The following is a 27,673-nucleotide window of genomic DNA, read 5'->3' on the forward strand; positions in this document are numbered from 1 at the left end:
GAGATAAAAGGGAGAGCAAAATTCAAATAAAGCCTCTTTGATTTCCACCTCACGAAGAGCGTACATCATTCTTTATCATATACAGACCGCAACGCTACACGTGGCGCACCCGAACTTGGGACTCGAAACCTATATTAGGTTAGTTTAGCATATCCTGAATCAGGCAGAAAAATCGGTAATTCTGTTTATCGTCTCAATTGCCTGGAGACGAGAATTTTCACCGAAAAAAACTTAGACGCCTGTAAAACCATTGTCTCAGTCGCATATGAGAAATGGAAAGTTAATATAGTGAGCTCAAAAATATTAGGGAAAAGTGCGCAGGAACAAAGAAGAAAGAAGAAAAGAAAAAGGAGAAACGGAACGGCGGGCAGCGAAGAGAGGAGCCGGGGACCACGCAGGCAGAAGCGGGCAGCAAAACAGCGAAGCTGAGTGAGTTACCAACACTGCAACCCCCAGCCCCCACCGAGGGGGGCTCGGAGCTGCTGTGTATACCTCGCGAGCCGCTGCCGGGCGCTTCACAGCTAAAAAGCGACAGAGACCTGTGCAGAGGCAGCTAAGCTGCTCCATGCCGCCCTCCTGGATGCCCTGGGGACCCCAAGACCTGCCGACCCACCGCCCCTCCCCCCGCGCGTGCCGCAGTTTGCAAGCGCGGAGAAATGGCCGAGCCACACATGTGCCGCCAGCCACCCCCCTTCCCTTCCCGCTGCCGTGGGAGCCACTGCAGGGACCCTGTGCTGAGACTGCCACCTCCACTGGCCCCGCACCACGCTAAAAAGCCGTGCAGGACCCGCCGAAGCCGCGCTGCAAGACCCCGCTGGCACCTGGGGCCCCCGCACCGCCCAGCAGACCGGGAGAGTCCCGGAGCCACCTCCTGCCGACCCACGCATGCCTATAACCATGGCGTGAAGCCTCTACGCCGAGGAGAAACCCACCAGAAGCCACGCAGACCCTGAAGGAACCTTTTGCCACTTCTCTGCCACTTCGCCACCGCTGCCACCGGAGCCGCGCTGACCCTGCGCTGCACCGAGGGACCCCCCCCATCGCCGTCTACTGTCGCCAACAAGCCGCCAGAGCAGCTACGAGAGCCGGAGAGCCCCTGGACACTGACACAGACACCGAAAGAAAAAAGCCCCGGAAAAAAACCCAGCGACTGATAAAGCAAAACTAAACTCAGCAGCCAGACAAAGGACCCCACCCACATGTACCTACAGCTCAGCGACTAAGGTAAACATGGGAAGCTTTGTTTCCACGGAAACCTCACAAGACACAGATGCACTAGCCATTCTGCTAAAACCATACCACATACAAACCACAAGGGCTGAACTAACAGAGCTTGTACGTTTCATTAAAGCAGCAGTGCCTAAGTTGCCCTTAGTGGGAGCTCTTCACATAGAGATTTGGCATAAAATAGGAAACCTCATAAAACTAAAAGCCCGGGGGGGGACCCCCAGGCTAACAACGCCTTTTCAGCCTGGCAAATCATAATGTCTGCACTACACGGAGCCCACAAACGAACAATACAAGCATCCAACACCAACACGCACCCCCCTGCCCACACTGCTAGCAGCAGCCCAACCCCTAGGCATAGGACAAACACATGAGGTCCACCGGGGGGAGGGGGAGGAGCTGTTCGTGAGTTAAGTTACGGGTCGGTAGCCAAAAGCCACGGAGACACAGGTCACCGCGAGGGAACAAACCCTTATATGCGAAATCCCCGCCCATGGGATCAGCGCAGGGGACCCTCTTGCAGTAATGAGGGGGGTAACCCAGCGTCTCTGCCCCCCCATGCTGCAGATGATCAGCGACCTCGTGTTTTGGGGTGCACGCAGCCATCTTGCCTGCCAAACGGAACAGAAGCCGATCTGTCTCTTCTGGCCCCAGCGCTGCCCCACCCCACACATAGGCACAAGGGGGAGGGAGGCCCCTCCCCCTCACTGCCACCACCACCCACTACCACCCACCCACAGAGAACTGGGCTCACTGGGGCCACAGGGGAGGAGGTCAAGGGGGATGAGGAGAAGGGACCAGAGATGGTTCCACCGGGAGGGAGCGAGGAGGCAAACAGGGGAAGGTCAGTTAAGAAGTGGGAGCAATGTCGGGATGAGGCAGTTCGAGTGGGAGGCTTGAAGGATATTCACGCATGTTCAATCAATTTTAGCCAACGTCAGCCCCCTCAATTCCAGCCTCTGCCATATAAAGCTACAAAGAAATTTAGGCAGTCGGTAAGAGATGCTGGCATGTCCTTAACCAATATCTTCAAGTATTTGGAGACATTGAGTTCCACCTATTTTTTCACCCCACATGACTGGAAGAATCTAATGAAATTAGTCCTTAATAACACCCAACATACAGTCCGGTTAGCTGACTATAGGGAGAATTGTGCTAAGTATGCAACTAACACCCAAGCAGGCATAACAACAAACCAACTAAGCAGAGAGGGAAATTACAGCACGGTAGATGTCCAATCAACCTATCCCCAGGAAATGTACAGAGTAATAGCCAAACAGGCCCTGAAAGCCATGAAAAAACTTCTCACTACAGACCAAGATAGCAACCTGTCCTCCACAAAAGTGTTACAAGGTTATACTGAACCGAATTCAAGATATTTAGATAGGCTGCAATCTGCTTTAAACAAGCAAGTTGAGTACAAATAAAGCCAGAGAGATGCTGTATAAGCAATTGGCTTTTGAAAAGGTGAACACAGGCTGTAAAAGAGCTTTGCAAGCCCTTCCTGAAAGGCAGAGCTACAGCATTGCTGAGCTGGTTCGACCCTACCAAAGAGTTGGCTCTGTGGAGCACCAGTCTGCCCCTTTAACTGCAACCCTAAGCGCCCAGATAGGAGTACAAGAAGAGGCCAGACATAGAGTGAGTTGTATTAGATGTGATGACCCTGACCACTTTCAAAGAGATTGTCCTTGGAGACCCTTAGCAACAACATCCCACAAGTACCTAAACAGCAGGGAATGGGCTGAGTCATACCAAGGCTGCTGTGGGCGAGGCAGGGGCCACACCATGAGCATCGCACTGCTTGCTGCTGTGCTGCTCACCATCCTCTTCTTTGCCAACCGCTTTCACGAGCAAGAGAGGAAGCAGCTTGAGGCAAGCCACAATGTGCCAACAACCAGCCCCAAAAATACCCCTGTATTCTGCACCCCCAAGAAAGGTGAGAGGTGGAGAACACTGCAAATGTTAAGAGCAGTAAACACAGTCATAGAGCCTATGGAAGCATCGCAGCCTGGACTTGCCTCACCTGCTATGCTTCCAGCAAAGTGGCCACCACTAATCATTGACTTAGAAAACTGCCTTTTTGTCACCTTCCTACACCCTGAGAATGTGCCAAGGCTTGCCTTTTCCATCATGGTCTTAAAGAAAGCACAGCCCATGCAAAGCTATTGCTGGATTGTCATTCTTCAGGGGATGCAAAATAGCCCAATGAAAAATCAAACAGCCATCATACACCATTATGCAGATGACATATTAATAACCACGGCCACAAAGAATGAACTGCCATTTACTCTTACTGCTCTAATCAAAGCTGTCCAAGATGCAAGGTTGCAGGTTCTCCAGAGAAAATCCAGCCATCGCAGCCCTGGACTTACCTTGGATGGAAAGTCATGCAGCAGGAAATTTCTCCACAGCCACTGCAGCTCGAGGTAAAAAACACTTTACACGAGTTGCAAAAACTTCTGGGAGCCATCAACTGGTTAAGGCCTGTTTTAGGCATCACCCAAGAGGGGCTACACCCTCTATTTGAGCTGCTAAAGGGGAACTCCAACCTAACGTCTAACAGGTCCCTGACAGCAGAGGCAAAGCAGGCGTTAGACATTCGTGCCAAGGCAACAGAAGGCAGACATGGCAGAAGGAGAAATCCTGAACTGCAAATCTGCCTAGCCCTTGTTCCCAGCAGGTACCAGCCATTTGCAGTTTTGTTTCAGTGGGATCAGACTGAGAAAGACCCACTATAAATTTTAGAGTGGCTGTTTCTGCCCCACACACCACCTAAAACTGTGTGGACTACTAATGAAATGTTTGCCAAGCTTGTCATTAAAGGCAGAAGACAATTACAAGAACTGGACGGAGAGACCCTGCTGTCATCTACATCCCAGCTACAAAGGATAACTTCGATTGGATGCCAGCTGAGGACGCAGCATTCCAGGCTGCCTTGGCAGGCTTTGATGGCGACATCTCAATTCATCTCCCTAAACACAGATTGTGGGCAGAAATTGGTAGTTTGCCTTTAAAGGCCACAACCAGATGCAAACATGAACCAATGAAAGGCCTCAGGGCCTTCACACATGCATCTAGGAAGAACACAAAAAGCTGCAGTGACTTGGGTAAAATCCTGACACAGGACAATGGGAACGAGAGGTACAGACCATGAACCAAGGTTCTGTACAGGTTCTGGAACTGGCTGCCATTTGCATTGCCTTGGGGAAATTTTCTGAACAACCTATTGATATGTAACTGATTGCTGTTATACTGCAAAGTTAGTCTCCTGTCTCGAGAGTTTGTTTCTTCGAGATATTGTTAACCCTCACTTGTTTGAAATGCGTTCTGTATGGTTTCTTGTCAATCATAGAAAGTTTGATTTCTATATCATGCACGCAAGGTCACACACTGACATGCCACGGCCAATAGCTGACGAGAACTGAGAGTCTGACAAAGCAGCAATGTTTAACACCATACCTAGAGTCTTCGAGCAAGCGAAATTGTCTCATTCATTTTTCCATCAGAACGCACATTCTCTGAAGAGACAATTTCAGATAACACTCAATAAGGCTCAAGACATCATCATATCATGCCCAGACTGTCAGAAAATCACACCCAGGCCATCTCAGAAAAGCGTTAACCCCAGAGGGTTAATGGCAAATGAGATTTGGCAAACAGATATCACACACGTCTCCAAATTTGGCACATTAAAATATGTACATGTAGATACACATTCCCAATACATAACTGCCACAGCACACACAGGGGAAAAGGCCAAGGATGTGATAAGGCACTGGCTTAGTTGCTTAACAACCCTGAGTACCCCAAATCAAATAAAAACTGACAATAAAACAGCTTTACTTCCTATCAAATAGGGAAACTTCACACATCATAGGTATTCCACACTCCTCCATCGGACAAGCAATTATTGAAAAGGCACATCACACACTGAAACACATATTAGATAAACAAAAAACAAGGGGAATCTGTGTAGCCCGCAAGAATGTCTGTGGAAAGTCATGTATGTATTCAATTTTTTAAATTGTGACAGCGCTGAAAGAAGCAGATATGAAAGGCAGCACAAGCCTCAGGCTTTTGCCTCTCCCAGACCACCAGTCATGGTAAGAGATTTGATTTCAGGGCAGTGGACGGGACCGTTTAATCTCGTCACTTGGGGACGAGGCTACGCCTGTGTGGCTGCAGGAAAAGAGCTTAAATGGATTCCTTCCAGGTGTGTTAGACCCTACCTAGGTACACAACCACAGCAGCAAGAACCAGAGTAACTCAGAAGTTATAAAAGAGTTATGTTTACGCTTCAGGTTTACATTTAAGGATGACCAGTGTGGCAAAAAGCAGTCTGTAAAAAACCTATGAATGTGTGTGTGATGAATGGACAACAGCTGTCAGTGAATGAGAGTGTGAATGAATAAGAGAATTGTTTGACTGGACAAGTGTATTGAAAACAAAACACCTCACAAAATAACACTACCTCCACCACATGGTCACTTTAGGAGAATTTAGTTTTGCTAAGCTTATCCTATTTCTTAAATAAAGTTGAACTCCCCAGTTATTTAGACCCTCAGATTAATAAAGATTGTAAGTATGCACGGTTGAGCTAGGACCCCTAGGTTAATAAAGTTATTTCTCCAAGTTGCACTACCTTTAGGAATATAAGACAGTTTTATAAAGTTTACTATAGATGTATAAGAGGCCAAAGCAATGTGCTGGGTCATTGCAAGCTTTGGTAGTTTACAATGTACTGTTCTGATTGTTTGCATTGTTGTTGTTGCACTGTTTTCGTGACCTTCTTAAATAATTGAGAAGGGGGTGATGTAGGAGGCATGTCCCAGGGGCAGGGGAATCAAGGGACATGCTCAGGGACAGACACCCCCATTGGTTAGAAGGTCACATGGTTTTAGGGGATAAAAGGGGGAGCAAAATTCAAATAAAGCCTCTTTGATTTCCACCTCACGAAGAGAGTACATCATTCTTTATCATATAAAGACCGCAACGTTACAGTTGAGAACCATCAAAGACTGTAAACAACATTGCTAACTTTGCAGCATCAGCTCTGGGGTACTGTACATTTAGAACAAACTTTAAACTGATTGTTAAAAACTAAGAGGTTTGTATGCAGAATGATGAGATCAACATTATATAAGAGTTAACCATTTGCATGAAGTAAGCAATTAATGAGTAATTTTTAATTCAATAATGTTCAGTTTTACAGTGTAAAACTGACCTAATTTGTCAGACTTCTGAACTCTCTCATCACAGTCATCTCTGTTTCTCTCACTGACAGAAATGCTTTTAGTTACAACTTAGTCACTAGGAAGTGGTCCTTGCAAATATTAAAGCCAGTTTGATGAGAGATAGACTGAATCTCGAGAGAAGGAACTTACTAGTGGATGAGGGAGAGGAGAAGGTACTAAAAGAGTTTACTCCTTTGCTATGAGTACACAGTGCAAATCAAGGCAGCTCTGTGACACCACTTACTAAGCCTTCACCTTGCTTAGTGCAACCATGACAGCAATTGAACCTCTTTGACACTGCTTTTGATGTGGAAGCAAGGCACTTGGAGGCAGTATGATAAAATACAGACAAGGTCTTTAAGGAATTTGTTTCAGAGGGCAAGGAAGAATAGCAAATGAGAATGCACTTTAGGAACAAACAGTATAAATGAGAGCACTTGCACAACAGTCTTATACTGAATGAGAGCAAGAAGTAGAATTGAACTTCCTCAGTAACCTCTGAGGGGAAATGCTCAAATGATGTGGACAAATACACATTTTTTTAAGTTCACACCACACTTTCTTTCTGTGTTTCCATGCTATTAACCGGAAAAATCTATTGCAATAGAAATAATTAATCTTATTATAGAAAATATGTGTAAAAGCTACCATGTAAAATAAATACTCCTATTCACCCAAAACATAACACAGTACAAAACCAATGACTAGTCACTTGGAAAAAGTTGTCTGTCTCCCAGCACTACTATTCTAAGACATTTACTGATTCCTCATTAACTCCTGAGAAGACTATTAAGTCTTCCTAGTGCATCCATTCTCCCAGTCTGTATAAAAGATAAATCTTCACTGTACTGCTTGGGTTTTTTTCTCTGAAACCTGACTGCAATTATGCATCACTGTCCTTGTACTAAATATTCTCTTCTTTAGTTTATTTCATGGGCAGAATCAATCCTACCTCACATTGTCATGCCTTTGAATGTAAATCTTGTGGAAAATCCTTTCAGGAGGCTTCAGGAAATCTTCCTTCATTTCCATTGCAACATTTCTGGGCAACAGACTCATCAAGAGACGTTCCTAAAAGAAAACATAAACAACATCACTTTTGTGGTATAGTGTGTGACCACTTTTCAAAAGTTTTAAACTATTTAGCTAGACAATCTTTTCCTAATCTAATCTGCTTCTTTAAAATTTCTGCTATATAAATAAGATGAGCCATTTCTCTCAAACTTCTGCAAACTGTGTGAATGTCTTTTTTAAAGTCTTCTGCACTAAAAAAGAAAATAAAATAAAAAAGCTACACAGAAAGAGGCAGCTTCAAGAGCAGCTAATAGTCCATAATTTTCATTAACGTTACATTGCTAATAATAACAACTTACTTTATTGTTAGTAGCATTTATCTGTCTGGGAAAGACTCCCCAGGATTATTTGCTATGCTTTTGTGTGTCCTATTTCTTCCTGGATCTAATGAAAGTGTTACATTACAAGAACTATGACAGCTGGTTATTAAGTAGTGAGAGTGGATGATGGATTTATTCACTGTCTAATTCAGGAGAACAGTAATAGAGGTACAGTTTTAGCGGCATCTTATCCAGTGTGGCAATGTCTATTCAAACCAGCTCAGGAATGAAATGCATCAGTACAAAACCCTAGTTAGACACACATCTTCTTGCAATATTCACAGAGAAATTTTTTGCATGGGTCACTAACCTGCATAAAAAAGATCTCTAATGTTTTGGATCTTGTCAGTATTGACTATAAAGCCTTGTGTAGTTTTTTCCACAAAAGAATATGTGGAAAATTTGCCAGGTATCACCTGGCAAATCTGCATCTATTGGTCTTAGGTGCTGTAAAGTATCCTTGGATACCTATTCAAGTTTTATTTTCACAAAGAAAATCCTTGCCATTTAAAATATAGTTCCAAAGACCTGTCCAAAGACAAAATGTAGTATCCATCAGACCTGCTAGTTTCAGCCATGGCAACAGTCTGAAAGAATTCACATAACCACATCCAATCTGATTCAAGAATCCCAGGTTCCAGACAACAAAGGGAAAGGCTGAAGCAAGGAAGATGTACCCTTGGTGGAAGAGGATTAGGCCAGGAAGTAATTAAGCAAACTGGATAGAAGTAAGTCCATGGCCCCTGTCAGGATGCACCAGCAAGCACTGAGTGAACTGGCAGATGCCGTTCTAAGGTCATTCTTGATAGTCAACATGGTGACTGGGAGAATTGCTTGAAGACTGGAGGAAAGAAAATGTCACTTCTGTATTCAAGAAGGGCAATAAGGAGGACCCAGGGAACTACAGGTCAGTCAGTTTCACCTTGGGTACTGGAAAAGTAACGAAGGATCTCATCCTGGAGGCCAGGATGGCTGGACCAGATGACTTCCAGAGTTCCCTCAACTATTCTATGATTCTGTTATCTGACAATCGAGAGCCACTATAATGGCAGTCGTGAGACATCACAGAATTGCATATTTTGGCCCAACCACATCCTTCTTTTATTCACATGATATTAAATAAGTAAGGAGCAACAATTAACACTGTGAAGAGGGTATCTGCACAGACAAATGCTTTGTATTGCTCACGTGCACGTGTTCACCAGTCAAAACCATTAAATAATACTCAAAATTTCTAATTTTACAGTTTCTTTTGGAAGAAGACACACCGAATATTTATTTCACTAAAGATTAAGTTAAACTTTACAGAACTGCCCTGATACTTACTGTAGACTAAAGTTCCTTCATATGTTTGTGGCAGTCACATTGTCTTGAGGTTAAGGATCAAGTGTGTTTCCTACCGTTCTTATATATATACTAAGAATATTGCAAAGAATAAGATGAAATTAAATATTTGTTAACAATATATGCTTATAGCAATTTCTGATTAATCAAAGCATCTCACATTTTAGTAGAAAATGGTATTTACTATAATTTTTATTTTAATTTATTAGGTATGCTTGTATTTCTGCAACAGAATTGTATTTGGGTAACCCAAAATTTGGATTAAAATCCCAACCAAATATTTTGTCAGCAGTGGATCTTGTGAAGCTCCGTTGCCAGCTGCTTGTGTCTTACAGTTGATTTACAGTTTTAAGTGAAATATAACTGGGGTTTTCAAATGAGCTGACCACCTATCAGGCAACAGATAATCCATACAAGAGAGAAATTTGGACTGATGGTTAAATTCTCTAGTGCTTAAGATGGCATAAACCCGAAATGATGCTGGAATTTCATAAGTACTGTTCTGGATATGAAATTTACAATGTCTCATAAGGACTAAATATTCTCTGTCTCTTCTGCTTCAGTGAGCATATTAAACAAGATTTTTGCCATTTAAATTCCAAAACTGTTATGAAGATCAGGTTTTCAGCTTCTGTTTCCTAGAAAGTCAGACTTAATCAGACAAACAAGCAAACAAAAATTATACCAACAGACTTTTACAGAGACTAATGCTAACGGAATATCTCTTCTATGGTCTGCAAACACAATTTCAATACAAGATGAGAATGAAAAAATCATAGATAACTTCTGCAGTGCATGGCAAATAGCATGGAATCCAGGGAAGTAATAAGAATCATTACTGTGAAAGCAACATTGCAGAGCTGCAGGATGCAGCACTTGACAGATTTGAAATGTGCAGACGTCAGATGCACTAAAAGAGGCTACAAAAATGATGAATCCTATGCATGTTAGCTTGACAATTATAAGACCTGGCGGGAGCATATGAAGATCCTTAATCAAATTGTGGTGGCTTGCTTTTTTCATTAGAGATGAGGGAAAAAAAAAAAAGATGGATTACTGAAAAAGAATTGTAGAGTCTTTACAAAGAGGGTTAGAAGCTTCAGACTCACCGAGCAAGGAAAGACTCAATTATGGCCTTCTCAAAGACCAGCTGCTTCTTACCTTTCAAACCAAGAAGGGAAGCAGCATCTCGACTGTAAGGATTTGTCACTGAAGAGGAGACTGAAAAATGTGAGGAAGAACCCCACAATGGAAAGTATCGAAGCATTGAAAATAAACAAAAGATAGCTTTTAGCTCGCTGGAAAGAATATAAGAAAAGTCTCTTCTGTTTGGGGCAAAATCTCATTTGTCGAGCAAAGTGGTATTGCGCTTCAGGAATGCTAAGGAATGCTGAAGGACTTACAGTCTTGGAACAGCAAGAGTAAATTCATGTACACAAAATATAGCTGTTGGAAGTTTTGGGAAAGGGCTCCACCTGGATCTCTATTCAGCAAGTTGTACCATTGTTGTCTGATTTTTTCATTTGCTCCCGTATGGCTATCTGATTACAAAAATAATCTGAAAACCAGAATAAAATGAAAACTAGATGTGCATGGCTGCATTGAATGAAACAGCTGACAAAACTAAAGCAAGACTGGTCATATTTGTGCAGGCATTTATGATTGAGTGGTTGTTGCCTCTTACAGGGGCGGTTGATGAAAGAAAAAAAATAGAAAAAGTGACACAGGGAGCACTAATCAATTAGCAACAACTTTTACCAAAATAAAACAATGCTCATGCTGCAAAATTTCTTAATGGTGACAAATGATATTGTATTGAGGTAGCCTAAACATGTGACATATTCCTAAACATAGGTCTAGTAGAGACAAAAATGTTTTAACGTTTTTACCTTTTGCACTGATTCACAATGTTGTTTAGGATTATTATAGCTGTTTTCTACCCAGAAAATTAAATTTTGGCCCTATGACCAACTTACACTATTTTAGGAATTTGTACTCTCTTCTTCTCCTGCTGTAAATCTTCACTCATCATTAACATGGTCTAAAGTGAACATGCTGAAAAAAAAGATTCTTTTCTGAGATTGTAATTGTCAGTAAATGATTTTGCATTCCCTGCACAAATCTCACTATGAAAAGAAAATTATAGATGAGGACCTATATTTCCCTCATTCGCAATGTTTTACATTCCTAGTCCTAGTCTGGGATTTTGAATGCCAAACTGGGTTGCCTCTGCCAATTGTCTCATCCTCATTAACGAGGATTTCTGCACTATTAATGAAGACATAGCTGTTTTTGAAAAGGACACTCAATCTAGAAAAACATCCAGATTTCTTTCTCCCACAGCAATGAAGCATAACTAGAAATTAGAGAAGGAACAAACATTCATTTTGACTCCAAGATGTGTTAAAATGTGCCTACCAAGCCAATTAAGAACTGCTCAGTGCTACCTTGGCCCTAGTCAACAACGAGCATGACAAAGAGGGAAAATACACAAAAGCAGAGAAATGGATAAAAAAAAAAAAAAAGCGTTCCCCATTGTTAATGGCCAAAAGACTCTATATTACTACTTGCTCTTTGGAACGTTCTCAAATCTAATTGTAAGTTCAAGCTCCTGGACTGCCACTTTCACTCTGGGTTGGACCTGAGGGAAAATTTTAGTAATTATTCAAGACTTCACTAGACTAGACAAAGACAAAGCTGACCAGACCTGGTGTTGCTGGCAGTCCTGCTTTGAGGGAGTGATTGGACTGGATGACCTTCAGAGTTCCTCTCTGACTGTTGTGCACCAAGTGAGATAGCAGCAAAAGGATGAGGAGTGCAGGGTGCCTGCAGCCTCCTGGGAAGGCCTGAAGCCATCCTGCTAAAGATGGACAAGTGTGGCTTCTAAAATACCAGGGGACTCAAGCACCCTCTAGCAGTTGTGCGATTTCTCTTTCCTGAGAGAGGAGCAGAAAGAAGCAAGCAGAGACTATTGAAGCAAAAAATTCCATTGTCTGCAGGCTCTATTCTGCCCCAACACTCTCTTCAGCTTTCTTCAGTTTGGACACTTCCCAGCACGACTCCCTCTCCTATCCCCATCCCTGGCCTAGACAGCCTCTCTCACAGGCACCCCAGCTCTGCTTTTGTGGGAGTCCCCAGTGCATGTTCCCAATTTATTTCTTGTGCCCGTTTCCAAATGAAGATACTCATTCTCTTCCCATTTTGAAAATCATTCTCTTTCTTATTTTACTGCTTCTTCCAAATACTTATGACTTTCTCAAAGTCCTTTGAAATTTTCACCTTGATTTAGAATCATTTCATGCAGCTCCCCAAACAACACTATGCAGTTATTCCTACTGTACAAAATTATTCATTTTGACATCTGTATGGGAAATGACTGTGCTACATTTTCAAGCTCCTTCAGCAAGCTGTAAATCATTTCATGAATCCACTCTCCTTTCATCAGAAAAGAAGGCTCAAACACAGAAATAATATCTTAAATGTTCCTAGCCAGCATCCTCTCCTTTCTTCCCAACTGTGTGGTGTGCAGTTGGATGACTCCTCAAAAACTTCTACCCATAAGCTGGATACACTTGCTGTGCTTCTCCATGCTAAATTGTATTCCTGTAGTTTATCATGTGAGATATACAGAAAACAAAATGGAAATATTATTTATAGTCAATGTAGATTACTTTATCAAAAGAAACAGTTGTCATTTTTTCTGAAATACTGAAGAGAAGCAATCAAGGGAACTGTAGCATTGCTTCAGAGCTGCAGGCCGTTATTTTTCTCTGGTTCTTTGAATCTCATTTCTCCTTTTCCTTTCGTGCTACTGGATATGCATATGTCATAGGTTTATTTGTTCTAAAAAACCAAGCAGGGAATTTTTCTTTCCCTTGCATCGCTGTAAAAGAAAGATGTTGAATAGGGGAGGGTAGTTTGCCTTGGGTGACTGACCCACACAAAAGAACTAGCCAACAGATCCCCATTCCAAGCTGATGGCCCTTCGAAGACCGTGGGGTGGGGTGAGTAGTTTGGTTTTTTTTCTCTCTTTGGAAACAGGAGGCACTTCACTTTTGCCCTAACTCAGGGAAAGTGTGTGTCAGAGGGGTCTGAGGTTCACTTTGGTTTTGGCCTGGTCACCTGGCTGCTTCTGGCCCCTGTTTGCCCCCGCTTTCCTGCACCCTGTTCTGCCCTCAGCCCAGACCTGCTCGGATTTCATCAGAGAGGCTTGACCCACCTGCAGAGGAACCTTTCGGGGAGAAGGTCGCTCTTTTCCTCCTCTGCACCCATGTTGGCTGTGGCTTATGTCCATTGACGAAAGTGGGAAAATCCCAGCCACAGCCAGCTGCAGACAGCATGAGTTTTGTGGGAAAAGCCCCCTTTTTTTCCCCTTTTCCTCTTCCCCTTCTCAATGTGGAGGGAAGATCTCCATTTCGGCTTCTCCCACACACCAGGGCCCCGCATGGTGACTGCCAGCGCCCAACAGCGCCCCCTGCTGGCCAGCACCGAGCACTGCAGGGTCTGCTCCTCCAGTGATCCAACAGCGCCCCCTGCTGGCCGTGGTTGGAATTGCACCAAAAGGCGGAAAGTACTGAACTGTTTCCCTTTTTGAGGGGGACTTTTGGGTACAGGATCGTTGTTTTTGTGTTCTTTTGTTGTTCTGCCAATACACATATATCCTTTAATAAAGGGCTGTTATTTTTTTTTCTTTCTCCATACTTCCTCAGTTGGAGCCTCTTAATTTCTGCTTTACAATAGCTTAGAGGGAAGAGTTTGGTCTTGCTCATGACTCATCCTCCTTAGCAAAACACTTCAGTCTCATTAAACTGAGACAGCACATCTATTGGAATTCATTTTGAGAATGAAGTTACAGTCTGGACCTGCTGAAGGGCCACATAGAGAAATGTACTGCTTTGCATGTTTTTCAGTCTCATGAGAACAGGTCTGTAATGGATACAACTCTGTCTCTTTCAGTCAGCTTCATTATGTTCCTCCTGAACTCCTCCTTCCAGACAGGTGTGTTAGCACTGCTGCCCTCACCCATCAGGGAGCCTGGGCCCTAACCTGGATGGTAGAGAGCTGTGTCTCATTGAACTTGCTCTAAATGGGACTTGGAGGTTCCCAATCTCATGCTGGGGAAAGCAGTAACTCTGGATGACTCTCCAGATCCTAGTCCTTTCTCACAGTGCCTACCACTGAGCCACATAATTCAGGAAAGACTCCATACCCATGGAATCCTGTTTTCTGCATTTTCATAGAGACTTTAAAAATGGAGAAAAAAAAATAACAAAACCAGGTTTGACATATTTGTTTCTTGGCTGATAAAACATGAATATTTTTGTTTATTATAGTAACAGTCCAACAATGATGACAAATAGGAAAAGGAGGAGCATTTTGATCATTTACACAAGATTTTTTACAATACGAAACATGAAATCTAACCCAAGAGTTTTTGCAACCTATCACAGATCTTCTTTTGTTATTACTATACTTAAATGGAAAGTGCCATCATAATTAAAAACCTTTTCTTTCCCCAGAGAAGACAAGCATCAGACATGCATATAAAACATTAATATTACTGTTTCAAAGTCAACTCATCTATATAATTTTGAGATTCAGCTTCTACTTAGTCAGCAGAAACTCCAAAGTACATCCTAAGTATTACCACCTGCTACCTAATTATACCATAATAAGCTCAATTCTGAGTTATTTTAAAAGCTTCTTCCTAGTAGGTTTACAGTTTTTGTCATCCGTATGTTACACTGCACATCCATTTTAATTCCCTGTAAGGAAAAACAGAAAAATGAGAGAGAAAGGAAGCCTAGTGCAATGCATGGAAGAACAATTTTATGTAAAAATACTAGGATTCATTTAGACTTTCTGTAAGCTGAGAAACAAAGACAGAATTAGCGAATTATTGTAAATTCAACTATGCTCTGCCCTCTCTTCCAAATGAGTACATGAAAAAGCACTGCTAAAGATGGTGATCTTTTTGAAGCCACAAGGTGGCAATGTTTCAGAATGTTCCTGAGATTTCTTGAAAAATTTTATTAATCAGCAAGTCATTACCATAATAATAATCATAAAAGACCATCCATATAGATGCCATCTAATGCACAGATTTTGATTAGTAAGAGGATGGCTAACAACACACAGCTATGGGAAGTGGTCAATATACTATGTATGAACTGCAAGAAGGTTTCAGAATGAATAAACCTATACCAGACCAATTTAACATATTTCCATGGTTAAGTGATTATTTTTGTTTAAATAAAAGAAAGGCAGGATGCATCAACAGAATAGTGTTTAACAAGGCATTGATAGTTTCCACATAGAACATTATTAGCTACAATGGAGGTGGTGAGGCCTTGTGAAAGAATTAGAGGAGCATGAAGTCTTGGCTAAAACAGAGGGCAATGAACAGCATGAAAAGCAGAAGCACTGAGATGGAGAGTGGGCATAAAGAGACCTTGCTTGAATGCACAAAGTTCACAAGACAAGAAGGAGAATGATAACAATGAGGAAAAACTCAGTAGTACATTGTACCTTTTATGTACCATCCACAAAAGCACATGAGCTAAATGAGTTGGAAACCTCTGCATGTAAAAAAGCACCAAATACCCTCAGATTGCAGAATGTCTATGAAGTATTTATGTGACACTACCCTAAAAAGAACTGGAAGATTGATAGTAGGGTAACTTGAGATCAGCTCCACAAATCTTGTTCAAACAGGAACAAGAGCTGAGAAAGGCTATGAGAATAAACAAGGAAGCTAGAAATACAAAAAGCATAGCCTGTCTTCCTAGCTATCCTCATATATATTAAATCAGAATGCTCTAGAAATACATCTAGTGAAGATTAATCACCAGAAAGGCAAACTAACGAAGTCGACACCAGATATATACTGTAGCATCTAAACTACCATTAATCTTTTGACTTTCACCTTATATCTTTAGTATCTACTTCCTCTGAAACCTCACTGGAAATATCCAATGTATCCACATAACCATCACAGAAACTCGACAGAAAAAAGATTATACTCATCTCAGTTAATGGAAATCTTCCTACTGAAAGTGAACTTGAGTGATAAGCTTAATTCTCACAACCAATCAGTGCCTTTACAGTTAAGACATCTTTATTACCCTCACAATAGTGTGGGCAAGTAGCCATACAGATATAATCAGACCACTCTCTAGAGCAGATAACTTGAAACCTTCCTACGCTTGGCAGGGAAGAAGGAACAGTATTTCTGCAGTACATTGCCAGGGACAGGTATTTGTCAAGTCCAGCAGTGTTAGATTAATGTCTTTGTTTCTACCTATCACACTCCAGTAGGATTTTAATAAACAAGTTCTTTAGGGTGTATCAGTGAAGATGAAATTTTGGCACAGAACAGTCACTGAACATACTGTTCTAAATCTTTCTTTGTAGAAAGAAAATATTTTGCTCCTTGTCTTGCAGAGTCAGGAAGGCTAGGTGTCGTCTTTGAGTGAAAAAATCCTCTCATGGTAGCACTGACTATATGCATAGATATTTTGAGTATATATGTTAAAAACAAAAAGGCACACTTAAAGCATAAATTCAAAAATTTTAATTTATTCACTAAAAGGCTTTTCTGATTCAAATAAAGAAGGGTCTTAAAAATTATCAGAAAGAGCACTAACCATCTTCCAGTGTCATGATCAGAGGGAACACAGGAGGCCTACGGAGGCCTGTAGATGTTACATCTGTGAGCTCAGGTTTGCTAGAGGCTGAAGTGCTACACAGAGTCCTGTGTTCTATCATGAACAGGACTGGAACAACAATCCTGCTATTGCATCTCTTCTTCTGAAGATGCTAGAAAGATTGAATCAGAAGCAGCATCAGCTTTACCAATGGTATCCCCTGGAAGAGTAGACATTATCTTCACTGGCTTGCCCCGGTATACTATGTTTCCTCTACAGTTACAAGTGCACCTCTTTCCGGTCCACAGCCATATCTGGTTTGTTCCACTGATGTAACACTGAATACTTCAATTAGACAAGTATATATTCCTCATGAAGTGAAAGCCACAGAGCTCAACCTTCAGCAAAGTAGACACGTTTTCTGCCCTTGCTAATCCTCCAGTCCCCAGCTAGTGCTTTTTTTTCTTGAAGAATATGCTACATGTTTCAGTTCAAGCTGGTACTGGGACCGTGGCACTCCCTGATTTTCTTCTGATCCATGAACATTCTCCTTCAGCATGCTCCTCCAAAACCTAGATATCTCCACCAACTCTACACAGATACGTGGCAAATCCCCATGATCTCCTCTGGCAGCTTGCTGAGAAATGGAGCCAGCAGAGGGGAGCAGGGAGAGAAAGGCCACTGAAATTTCCAGTCTTCTTTCCTTGCTCCTAGAGCAGACACAATTTGCAGTCGAGGCTCCAGAACAGGGGAGAATCAATGGAACATTAAGGACACAGTGCTGGGCTAGCCCTGGTGCTTCACACCACTACTGCATATATACCATGCATCATACCACTGATGCAGCATATATTTAGAGTTGCAGTAGCCACTCAATATCAGTACATGCTCTTTCTTATTACAGATCTTTGCCAGTGGTGGAACAAAAGATAACATTTTCGATTGCTAGTGATAGAAACTGAGCTCACTAGTGGGTGTAAGCAGACTAGAATTTTAAAAAAAACACAGGAACTTGAAGTCAAAAGCAATAATTAATGTAATTAAGACATTAAGTGGCAAGTAGTTAGCATTTCCTTTTTCAAAGACCACATATGCCTTTAATACAGCAATGTGAAAGCAAATCAGAACACAAAACAGTAAAATGGAATAGATGCCAGAATCTCCAAAGACTAAGGTATAAATAATGCTTTGCTTTGGAAAATCTAGAATTTTTCTAATTTAGATTAGAAAAACCTAAAAGCTTTTACTACTTGTCCTCATTTTATCATCACTGTGCAAGAAACTGGGAGAGTACACACCTGGGACAGCAGACCCCAACTAACCACAGGGATTTTCCATAACATATAGTGTCATGCTCAACATATAAGCTGGGGGCAAAAGGAGGAAGAGGGAGGGAACATTCAGAGTGACGGCATTTGTCTTCCCAAGTGACTGTCACGTGTAATGGAGCTGTGGTTTCCTGGGGATAGCTTAGCACCTGCCTGCTGATGGGAAGCAGTGAATTAATTCCTTGTTTTGTTTTGCTGGCATGCACAGCTTTTGCTTTACCTATTAAAGTGTCTGTCTCAAGCCATAAGTTTTCTTACCTTTATTTTTCCTATTCGCTCCCCCATCCCACCAATGGCGGGAGTGAGTGCTTAGTTTCCATCCAGGGTTAAACCACAACATTTACTAACATGAGGAAGCTTTCAGGGGATTAAATAAAGTTAAACCAAGTTGTTACTGTAGTGATCTGGTGTGTTGTTATAAATGTGGATTTTTAAAGGCTTTTATAGACTTACGGTACATTTTGCAAAATAAAGGCATGTGGTTAGAGTAATATGACAATGCAGTTAAAAATATGAACTTTGTATGATTTACAACTGTATGTTTTTTATTGTATGCTACTCACTTTATTGTACGTTTCTACACTTTGACATTTCAAGTCTAGTAGCAAGGTACCATTCTCTCTTATCATACAGTTGTGTAACCCTAAGCTTAGGTGTTCTCCTGTAGCCACTCCCAGGGAAAAGCCTCATCCTGTGTTTAGCTAGGAGTTCAGGATAGAAGGACTGAACTGCCCTTGGATGTGTCTATTACTACTGAAGATTATTGCCTGTAGGTTAAAAGGTTAGATTACAAGCCTCACTTTTACTTGGCCAAAGTTAAGTAAGAGAAATCCTGATGGCATGCCAAACAATGCAGCTTCTTGCCCCAGCCACATTCAGATGATATGTTTATCCTGCATCAAAAGAAGTGCAATAGAGCTGTAAAATTAGAACACATTTATTTGTTTGCTACACCCTGCTTTTCAAGGAGTTACAAGCAATTCCTAATGGCTTCATGCTGAAGCTGAAGCCTTCCACCTGGAGGTTTTCATTTCACCTGAGTAGCCCTCAGACTTATTTGCTCTATGAAGGCTAGACACATGCATGACTATTGCAAGACACATGCATGACTATTGCAAGACTGGAGACTAACAGGTGCAGGTCAGTAGAAATCTTCTGGGCAATTACTGTTGTGTGGGAGGGAGAAATGCACCTTCATGACTCCTTTTACCTGAGCAAGGTGGAAGATGGATGAGGGGTGCCACATAGCAGGATGAAGGTAGTCAACAATTCATCTCTGTTCCACGTAAGGAACTAAGCAGCCAAATGTGGCAAACAAAGCAGACAAAAGGACAAGTTTCCATCTCTGCTGCTGCTGCTATTTGGCTAGGAGGCACTGCTGGCCAGCCTGCACAAGTTGGCCTAAAGTCCAGTAGCTCAAACAGACAGCGTGAAATTGCAACACTCCTTATTTTCTCTTTTCCCTGATCCTAATAAAGAACAAATAGATTTTTGAAGGTGGACTTTTCTGTGTAAGATTGTGGTTTGATGACACAATAAAGCCATTTTTAAGCTTCCTTGTAACATAGAACACAGCACTAATGTGGTACCTGTCAGCTAAAATTAGTGTACCTATGTTTTCAAGAATTATACTGGCTAACTTTTGTAGAGGATCAGGTATCATTTTTCACCCTGTAATTTGTGCAAAATCAGGATCACTTTCCTGTTGCACACTAGAGAATTTGACAAGAACATGCTTTTGCATCCACACATGATTCAGAAATTTTTGATGAAATTTTTGCTGCAGGGTGATTTGCTGATGTACTGAGCCAGTATGAACGGTTATGGAAACAAGGCCTGTGTTTTAATGATAAATTTCATATTTTCTTCTGCACTGTAATGAAAAAAAAGACACAAGATCCTGAGGGAAAAAAGTATGGGAAACATGAGGAGAACCTGATTATGTATTGATAAGCATGTTGTCAGGCACTCTAGAAATTACTTCTGCATAAGGCTGTGCAAATAACAAATTCCTCAGTTGGTTGCTGAATTGAAAGGATAAAAACCCCAGCAAACTGTTATCCATTACCAAAACAAAAGTCCAACATGGTTTGCTTTATTCAAACATAACATAATTTTTTCTCTTTCTTCATGAGTACTTGAAATTAAACATAACAGACAAAACCATTGGAGGTTTTCTGCAGGTGTCCTTTTACTCAGAGGTACAGGGGGAAGTACACATATACAAAATGTGTAATGTCTAGATTAAATTGTATTGAAGGGGGATCTGAACCCAGCAGGGAATTTGAACTCAAGACATACTAAGCAGCAGTTCAAAGTATTCTGCTCTGAGAATCATGGTATCTTTTGTTGACACCTTTTCCCATTTCTGTGAATAGTTATTAATCAAATCTCTGACTCAGTGGTGACCCAGTTACTACATGCAACCTTAAGGACATTGCCCTAAATTGCAGAAGATACTTGGAATGCATACACATATGCATGCAGACATTTGCACACACAATTCAGCATTGCATAAGAAAAATTTAGCTAGCTGCACATGATCTGGAAGCTCTGCAGACCAACGCCAAGGTGCTAGTCTGTCTCCCAGAACCACCATTACTGCAGCAGAATGGTGTTGAACAATCCACCCTCTCAGCAAAGCTGGCTAGATCAGTTGGGAGTGGCAGGCTTCTGTCTCTGAAGCTAGACACAGAGTGGCTGTCTCAGCCCAGTGCTCCTAACTCCCCTCATTTTTAGTGCTTCTTTCAGTTTCTTACAATAAATCCTGTAATAAACTTAAATTTCATGCATCATAGTGGATGACACAACTATTTCATGAAAGACTGATGCCACCAATAAACACATTTCTCCAGTCCCAGTGGTTTGAGAAACTAGATGTGATTTCACAATTAGTTTTTAAGATAGCCAATCCCCCATTCTGGAGACTTTACTATTCTCCAGTGGATTTTCCACCATCATTTCTATTTGTGAGCAAGAAAAAAAGTAACATTTAGGAGAGAAAGAAAGAGCTAAACAAGTGACTTGAAAGGTGGTCTTTATTTTGCAAACATATTTTCATGTACTTACACAATTAAATAACCAGTAAAGATATCTAAGTTGGTTTTGTGGGCTTTGAAGGTTTGCATGAAGTCAAACATTTTTCCAGCCTTCCTCATATGAAAGCAACAGGCATTTTTTACATCAGTCTATGCTGCAACAAGTGTACTTCACCAAGAAATTATATGCTTTATCCCAAAATTCAATGCATGAATGTGCATAGAAATATTGTCAGTGCAAGAGTGGGGGGAATGTGAGTAAGATTCATTACAAGATTGGTGAGATTGGGGTAGGAAATAGCTTCCAAAAATCAAGAGACCAAATAGGCTACAGTTCTTCAGCTTGGAAAGAGAGATGAGAAGGGTTATAAGAGAAGTCTCTGTTGTGAGTGGCATGAAAGAGGTTACTATAGGATGATTACTAGTAATATATCACAAAACAAATCAAGTCATCAGATAACAAGTCTAGAACAAATAAAAGGAAGTTCTGTTTCACACAGTGTATAATTAGAGTATTAATTAGTACATAATTGGAGTGAAATTCACCACCACAAAACTGTGAGGAGAACAAAACTATACACATGCTGAAAAAGACACTGGGAAAATGGGAGTCTGCAGGTCTTTAAAGACAGTGATCCTGTTGCTTTTCAAGTTAAGATGGTCTCAGAAGTACAATGGTATCACTTCCTTGGAGTACAGCTCCACTTCAAGAGCCACTATGATTGGAATTAATATGTGGTGAACCACAACTTCCTTATTGGTTTCCCCTCCAAGTTAGATGGCTAGCAGCCTCAATCAGCAGCAGACACCTTCTCTCTCTATGCTGAACACATCCCCCATTCCCCATTCCTACTTGCTTCTCTCTTTCTTACTTGGGAAGGGGTGAAGTACTGCCTGGAGGATTGGTTGGGATGTCTAACACTGGGAGTCCTCCAGGGAGATAGGTGACAATGCCTTGCTTGCTGTATGGGCAAAGGATGGTCTGGAATTAAGAAAGTGAAAACAGAGAGAGTGCAGTGGGAGTGAGGGGAATGGCTCGGGCACTCTGACTGAGTAGGAACAAAACAAGCATAATTCCAAGGAACAGAACGTACCTCACAATATTTATTCCTAACTGTTTGCTTTGCAGAGGATGGTCTTGCAACTGAGAGTTATAGATAACAAAAGAAGAAGCTTGTCTCAAGTGAATGATTATAATTATTTGCTCATTGTCTAAAACTTATTTGGTTCTTTGCCTTCACTTCAGGTGAAATTGCAGTCTAACATTTGGCAACGTAACAAATGGATGATGCAACCACCATGGCCAATTATTCGTTGTGACCACAGAGAACAGATAACAGGGTGAGCATTACACTGAATTTTAAAATAGAGACTTTCTTTCTCCCCAGCAACACTTTCAAAACCTACTTGAAAATTCCTGCATGAGTCCAAAAAATACTACAACATATTCACTCCTGCTCGTGAAAATACATTTATCAAAATTGTCACATGGGACTATTACTACAAATGCATCCCATGAGGAGAATTCACCGTAAGTAGGACACAGAGGAAGAAAACTCACATACAATTTCACCTGTGGTATCTGTCTCACACAGTCAACACTTAAACTTCAGACAGCTGTGTATGTTCAAAGGCCAGGAGAATGTTCTTTCCTATCCAGTTAGAGACTTGCACAGAAATACCAGTGAAAGGTTTTAGCATTTTGGATTATAGGTATGCTAATGTAGTGTGAGAGCAGACAGAAAGTATGTTGGTGGCACTTTTGACAGCTAATTAGCATATATCACTACTGTATTAAGTTTTACACTGTGCTGCATAAAGTTAAGTTCACAAGTGTAGGAGAAAAATGTATTCTCCTCCCTGACCTGTAAACTGCATTGGAAGAATCTTTGCAGGATTATTTAGGTATACTATCAACAATAATGGTATTTATGTGTAATATTTTCACTTTCTTGTGTTTCTATATGCATGGATAATATATAAAATAAGACAGACTGCTAACATGCTAACAAGAGAAACACAAAAATCAATTTTGTTTTCAAGTTGGATCTCAGAAGGAGGTTTTCAAAGGCACAAATGGCAGGCTTGTCTAAATCCCATGGAAATTCACTTATGGCACATTTATGCCTTTAAGAATCTGCAGCTTTGAATTATAAAAGACAGAATTAAACCTAAAGGCTTTGATCCTGATATCGTCTTTACACAGCCAGAAAAGATATGCAGTTGTTCCAAGAGACGTCTATTTATTACAGAGTATGTTCAGGTCATAAAAACTCATGCACTTAATTCATAACAGAAAGTACTTAAGGACCTGTGTTATTCCACACAAAGGAACAGACTTGCTAGAGAAATTGCAAGTGAAGGCAAGTAAAACTGTATGAGGTACAGAAGTTTTGAGGACCCTGACATCTTGTATTACAAGGTTTTAATATCACTTAAGTCCTTTATTGGCATAAGTAACCATTTTTCCATGGAGGTCAATCTAAATATTCCAGCATGACCCTTTATTATCACCTCTACCGAAAGAAAAATCTAGACGAAATCTTACAGACCAACAGATCATGGCAGGTTTAAGCTTCAGACCTGTGAGGAACAACAGCAAGCTCCATAATATAACATTTCTTCTCATTGTTTTGAAATCTGTTTGAAAGCCTGATTGATAACATTGTGTGAAACAAACCTTCAAATTACTAAGGTCATTTTTGAGAAAAGATTGCTATCACAGTTGATTTTGTTATTAGTTATGCAAGAATATAATGCATATAATATATGCATGTTATCAATTACACTTATTCAGTTATCAATGCAACTCCTTGTGCCTAAAATGTTGGCTTTTTTAATAGGTGTCATGCACACACAGAGCCAGAAGAAAAGTATTTACAGCACATCTAGCATCCACCCAAAAACATCTATGTAGATAAATAACCACGATCTTAGATTACAATAGTATGTTAGATTTGACTCAGCCCTAAAATACAGCTTCTCTGGCACTGGAGCTGACAATAGCTGTGGGGTCAGCCTGCACCTCTCTGAGCACTGCAGATAAAGAGTGAAGAGTATGCATGCACTCGCAAGGAAGGGCTGAAGCAGGCGGGGGAAGGCAGCATGCTTCCTTTACAATGCAAATGCGCACACGCCCTAGCATATACTTGCCAGCAATGTCCTAAGCTTCAGTTCACATAACTACAGTCATGTCAGGAGAAACAGAGAAAAATAAATAAAGTTTAGAAACTGACCTGTTTTTCATTTTCATCCTCCAACCTCAGCCTGTCCTCAATGCAGTTCCTGGCCTGAAGGAATGCCTTCCTTTGAGCCCTTTCTGTCAAAATCCTCACAAAGACCCCATACAAATTTACACTGACAAAAAGGATTGCATTGGCCACGAGCTGTAAGGAAAAAAAAGAAAAATAAACGAATATTTTAAAATACATATTTTTTATTTTATATTTCTATTCAGTAAAATATATATTCAAACTGAAACGAAACAAAACTGTTTGAAAATTTTGCCTTGCTAGCCGTGTCACTGATACTCTTCCTGCAGTGAAACAATTACAGTAGCTACCACAAATTCGGGCAAGCAATATTGATAATAGAGAATTTTGCATCTGCTGAAGTTAATTTCTCTTACAATGATCTGTAGCTTATCATTTTTATTCATCATAATTTCTTTCATCAGCCCATTGGCAGATCTGTCCACCTAAGGAGAACAGTATCCTCAGTATTTGTTCAAAATACCCAGAAAACTGAAATTATTTTCCTATGCCTTCATAAAATAAGGATATTATTGGCCCTTTTTTTATACTTGAAAAGCAAGGCACTGACAACCCTGTGACTGAATCAAAATGTATGCCTAGGTACTCCAAGCTTTTATGTTGCATAGTTTGCACTTGGAAAACTGCTTATTTTCCCCTATATGTACTGTTAGCAACCATACCGTATTTTTTGAGAAATCATCCAAAATATTGTTGATGCCATCCTGCATTAGACCTCTAAGAAGGCACTGAGTCCTTTCAAATGATGGCCCTTGGCACAGACCAAGCCCCACCACAATGCTGTAATCAGGGACCATGAATTACTTAGAAGCTACTTCTACAAACAGTGATTTTATGAGACACATAAAAGAACTCAATTGTCCTTCTGTTTTTTTTTAAGTTACTTAACTAACTAAATAACTCAACAGTGGTTTGTGCACAACCTCCCTAAGGCAATCCTGTTCATGTTTCTCACCATATCTCTAATGTCTGAAACATGTCTTCAGATTGTAACTTCTGCAATGCAACGTTTATTTAGTAAGGAGGCAATAAGGCCTGTTTACCCAATATATTTTCAGTCCCATCCTCCCCATTTACTGTAGTGACTATCACAGCATCATAAGGGTTCATGGGACTCAAAAATTCCAAAAATTCAGAAGTGAGTAGGCACATAAATTGACCAAGAGTGGGCATAATAAGAGTAAAGACATTACAGCAAGTAACACAATTCATGTTATATTTCTATGCACCTAAAATGGCTCAAAAAGACCATAAAATTGACATTTGTTTCCTAATTCAAGGTATACATTTCAAGCTAGTACATCTCTGTTGCATGATCTGCTAGTGTAAATTGGAGACCACTGCTCTTGTGTACACAGTATAGTGAGTCAAGCTGTGCCAACAACACAATCAAATTTTAAGAAAAATAAAACTACTGATGCTATAGAGAATACTTGCTAACAGGGCTAGAGCTGAAGGCTTGATGGTAAAGCCAGTATGCCACCATGGTAAGAAAAGATCCAAAATGGTATCCCTGATGTTTTTGGAGAGACTTAGGAAAATGTTTCACTGTGCAAAAATAAAAAGGAATTTTCTGTTGAGTGCAGCTAATGTCAATATATATCTCCACTTCCCGTGATCTCAGAATAGCATGGAGAATTGAAAGACTCATTCTGGGTGAGTTCTCCAGATCTTCATGGATTCACAAGTTTTCTCTTACCTTCAAACCTGCTCGTTATTAGTTAACAGGACATAACAACAAATTCCATGCAAACACTTTCACCAGCACAAAATCAAAAGATTACTTGTGACAATAAAAGGAGCTGTGCCTAGCATTAGTGGTTTTTTTTCTCAGTTATCCAAAAAGAAACAATTATCTCACGAGAACTTACACCAGTGAAGAATAGTGTTACAGCTTCCTCTGGAGACTGAAAAAATGTAGGTACAGGTGTCATGAATCAGATGAATTTTAACCTAACAATCTCATGTACCAGTTACTTACATGCCACTTCTGATAATAATATACATTGTAAAAATTTGAAGATGAAGTGCAATACACCAGCATATTATTTCAGCTGCAATAATATACACCAGCATATTATTGCAGACTGTTTATGAACATAAACAGTCTGCAATTCCTATTCTGCTTTATTTTGCTTGGTCACAGAGAACTGTTTGAGATATATCAATTTTTGCCACAAGATAAAGCCTACTGCAATAAAATGACTGTAGAAATTCCAGTAGAATCCTATTTTTAAAGACATGAATGTGGCCACACTCACCTTATCCCTGCATTTTATCATGCCAAAGTGTAGTGACAACACAGTATTTTAAGTCTAATTCTTAGAAGCACAATGGAATAAAAATAGAAAGGATTTGTAAGGTTATATTCAAAGGCAGTGAAGAGAGCCCACAGAATAAACAGACTTGACCTTGTCAAATACAAAACAGCTGTGAATAACACAGGATGAAACTATCCTTATGTGCTGATATCAGAGTGGCTCAAGACAGAAATAATTACTTCTAGAGACAATAAAAAAAGTCAACTCCGTTTCTGGTTTTCAACTGGAAGCAGTAAAAGACCATATATTGTAACAATCTGCCAGCTGTTCTGGGACTATCATTACGATTTCACTCCAAGCAACAGTGATCACCTGGACTGGGGGTAACCAGTAGGTGGGCTCCTGCCACTTTCAGACTCAGTAGGGTAGGTCATTTTCCAACACGCTTTGAACAGTTTAAGATAAAACAGAGGCTTAGCTGTCAGCTCTGGCCTGCAGGGAATCAGCAAAGTGATAAAGTAAAGTAAAAGATTCATAGATTTCAAAATGTGAGAAAAGAAAGTAGGGCAGATTATCTCCTGAGGTAAGAGTTCCTTCCCTCCACAATCTGTTTCTACTTAATTACTATTTTTCCCCCAATTGCGAACTACATACTACTCTTTCTATGTTTATCAGATGTGTGCCATTTTCCGGTCCCTTCCATTTTAATATGTAAATATGTATCTCTATATTTACACATATACATACATCTATATATATAACTTTCACACATTATGTGCTGTAATTCCATGAAAGATTGTGAGACTTGCTGTTAAAACTAAGGGACTTTAAAGAGGTACAGAGGCATTCAGAACTGCTGAAATATCAAGGAATTTAATTTTGTGTTATTCCATTATTTACTATACTACTGCTTAGTAGCAAAAAGAGCG

At 40.7% G+C, this 27,673-nt stretch overlaps 1 protein-coding gene across 3 annotated transcripts in view; it reads right to left on the reverse strand.

The window, feature by feature from the left end:
- Positions 1-27,673, reverse strand: part of ADCY1 (adenylate cyclase 1) — a 161,238-nt gene that overhangs the window by 86,876 nt on the left and 46,689 nt on the right. For all 3 annotated transcript variants that reach the window (XM_027742069.2, XM_039385872.1, XM_027742071.2), the window contains exons 2-3: positions 24,448-24,597; positions 7,414-7,532 (exon numbers count right to left, since the gene is read on the reverse strand). In XM_027742069.2, coding sequence (XP_027597870.1) covers positions 7,414-7,532; positions 24,448-24,597 — 269 coding nt within the window. The remainder of the gene's footprint in view (positions 1-7,413; positions 7,533-24,447; positions 24,598-27,673) is intronic.

The sequence above is a fragment of the Pipra filicauda genome, unplaced genomic scaffold, assembly GCF_003945595.2.
Source record: "Pipra filicauda isolate LSUMZ 115617 unplaced genomic scaffold, ASM394559v2 scaffold444_size547326_pilon, whole genome shotgun sequence".
Taxonomy (NCBI): Eukaryota; Metazoa; Chordata; class Aves; order Passeriformes; family Pipridae; genus Pipra; species Pipra filicauda.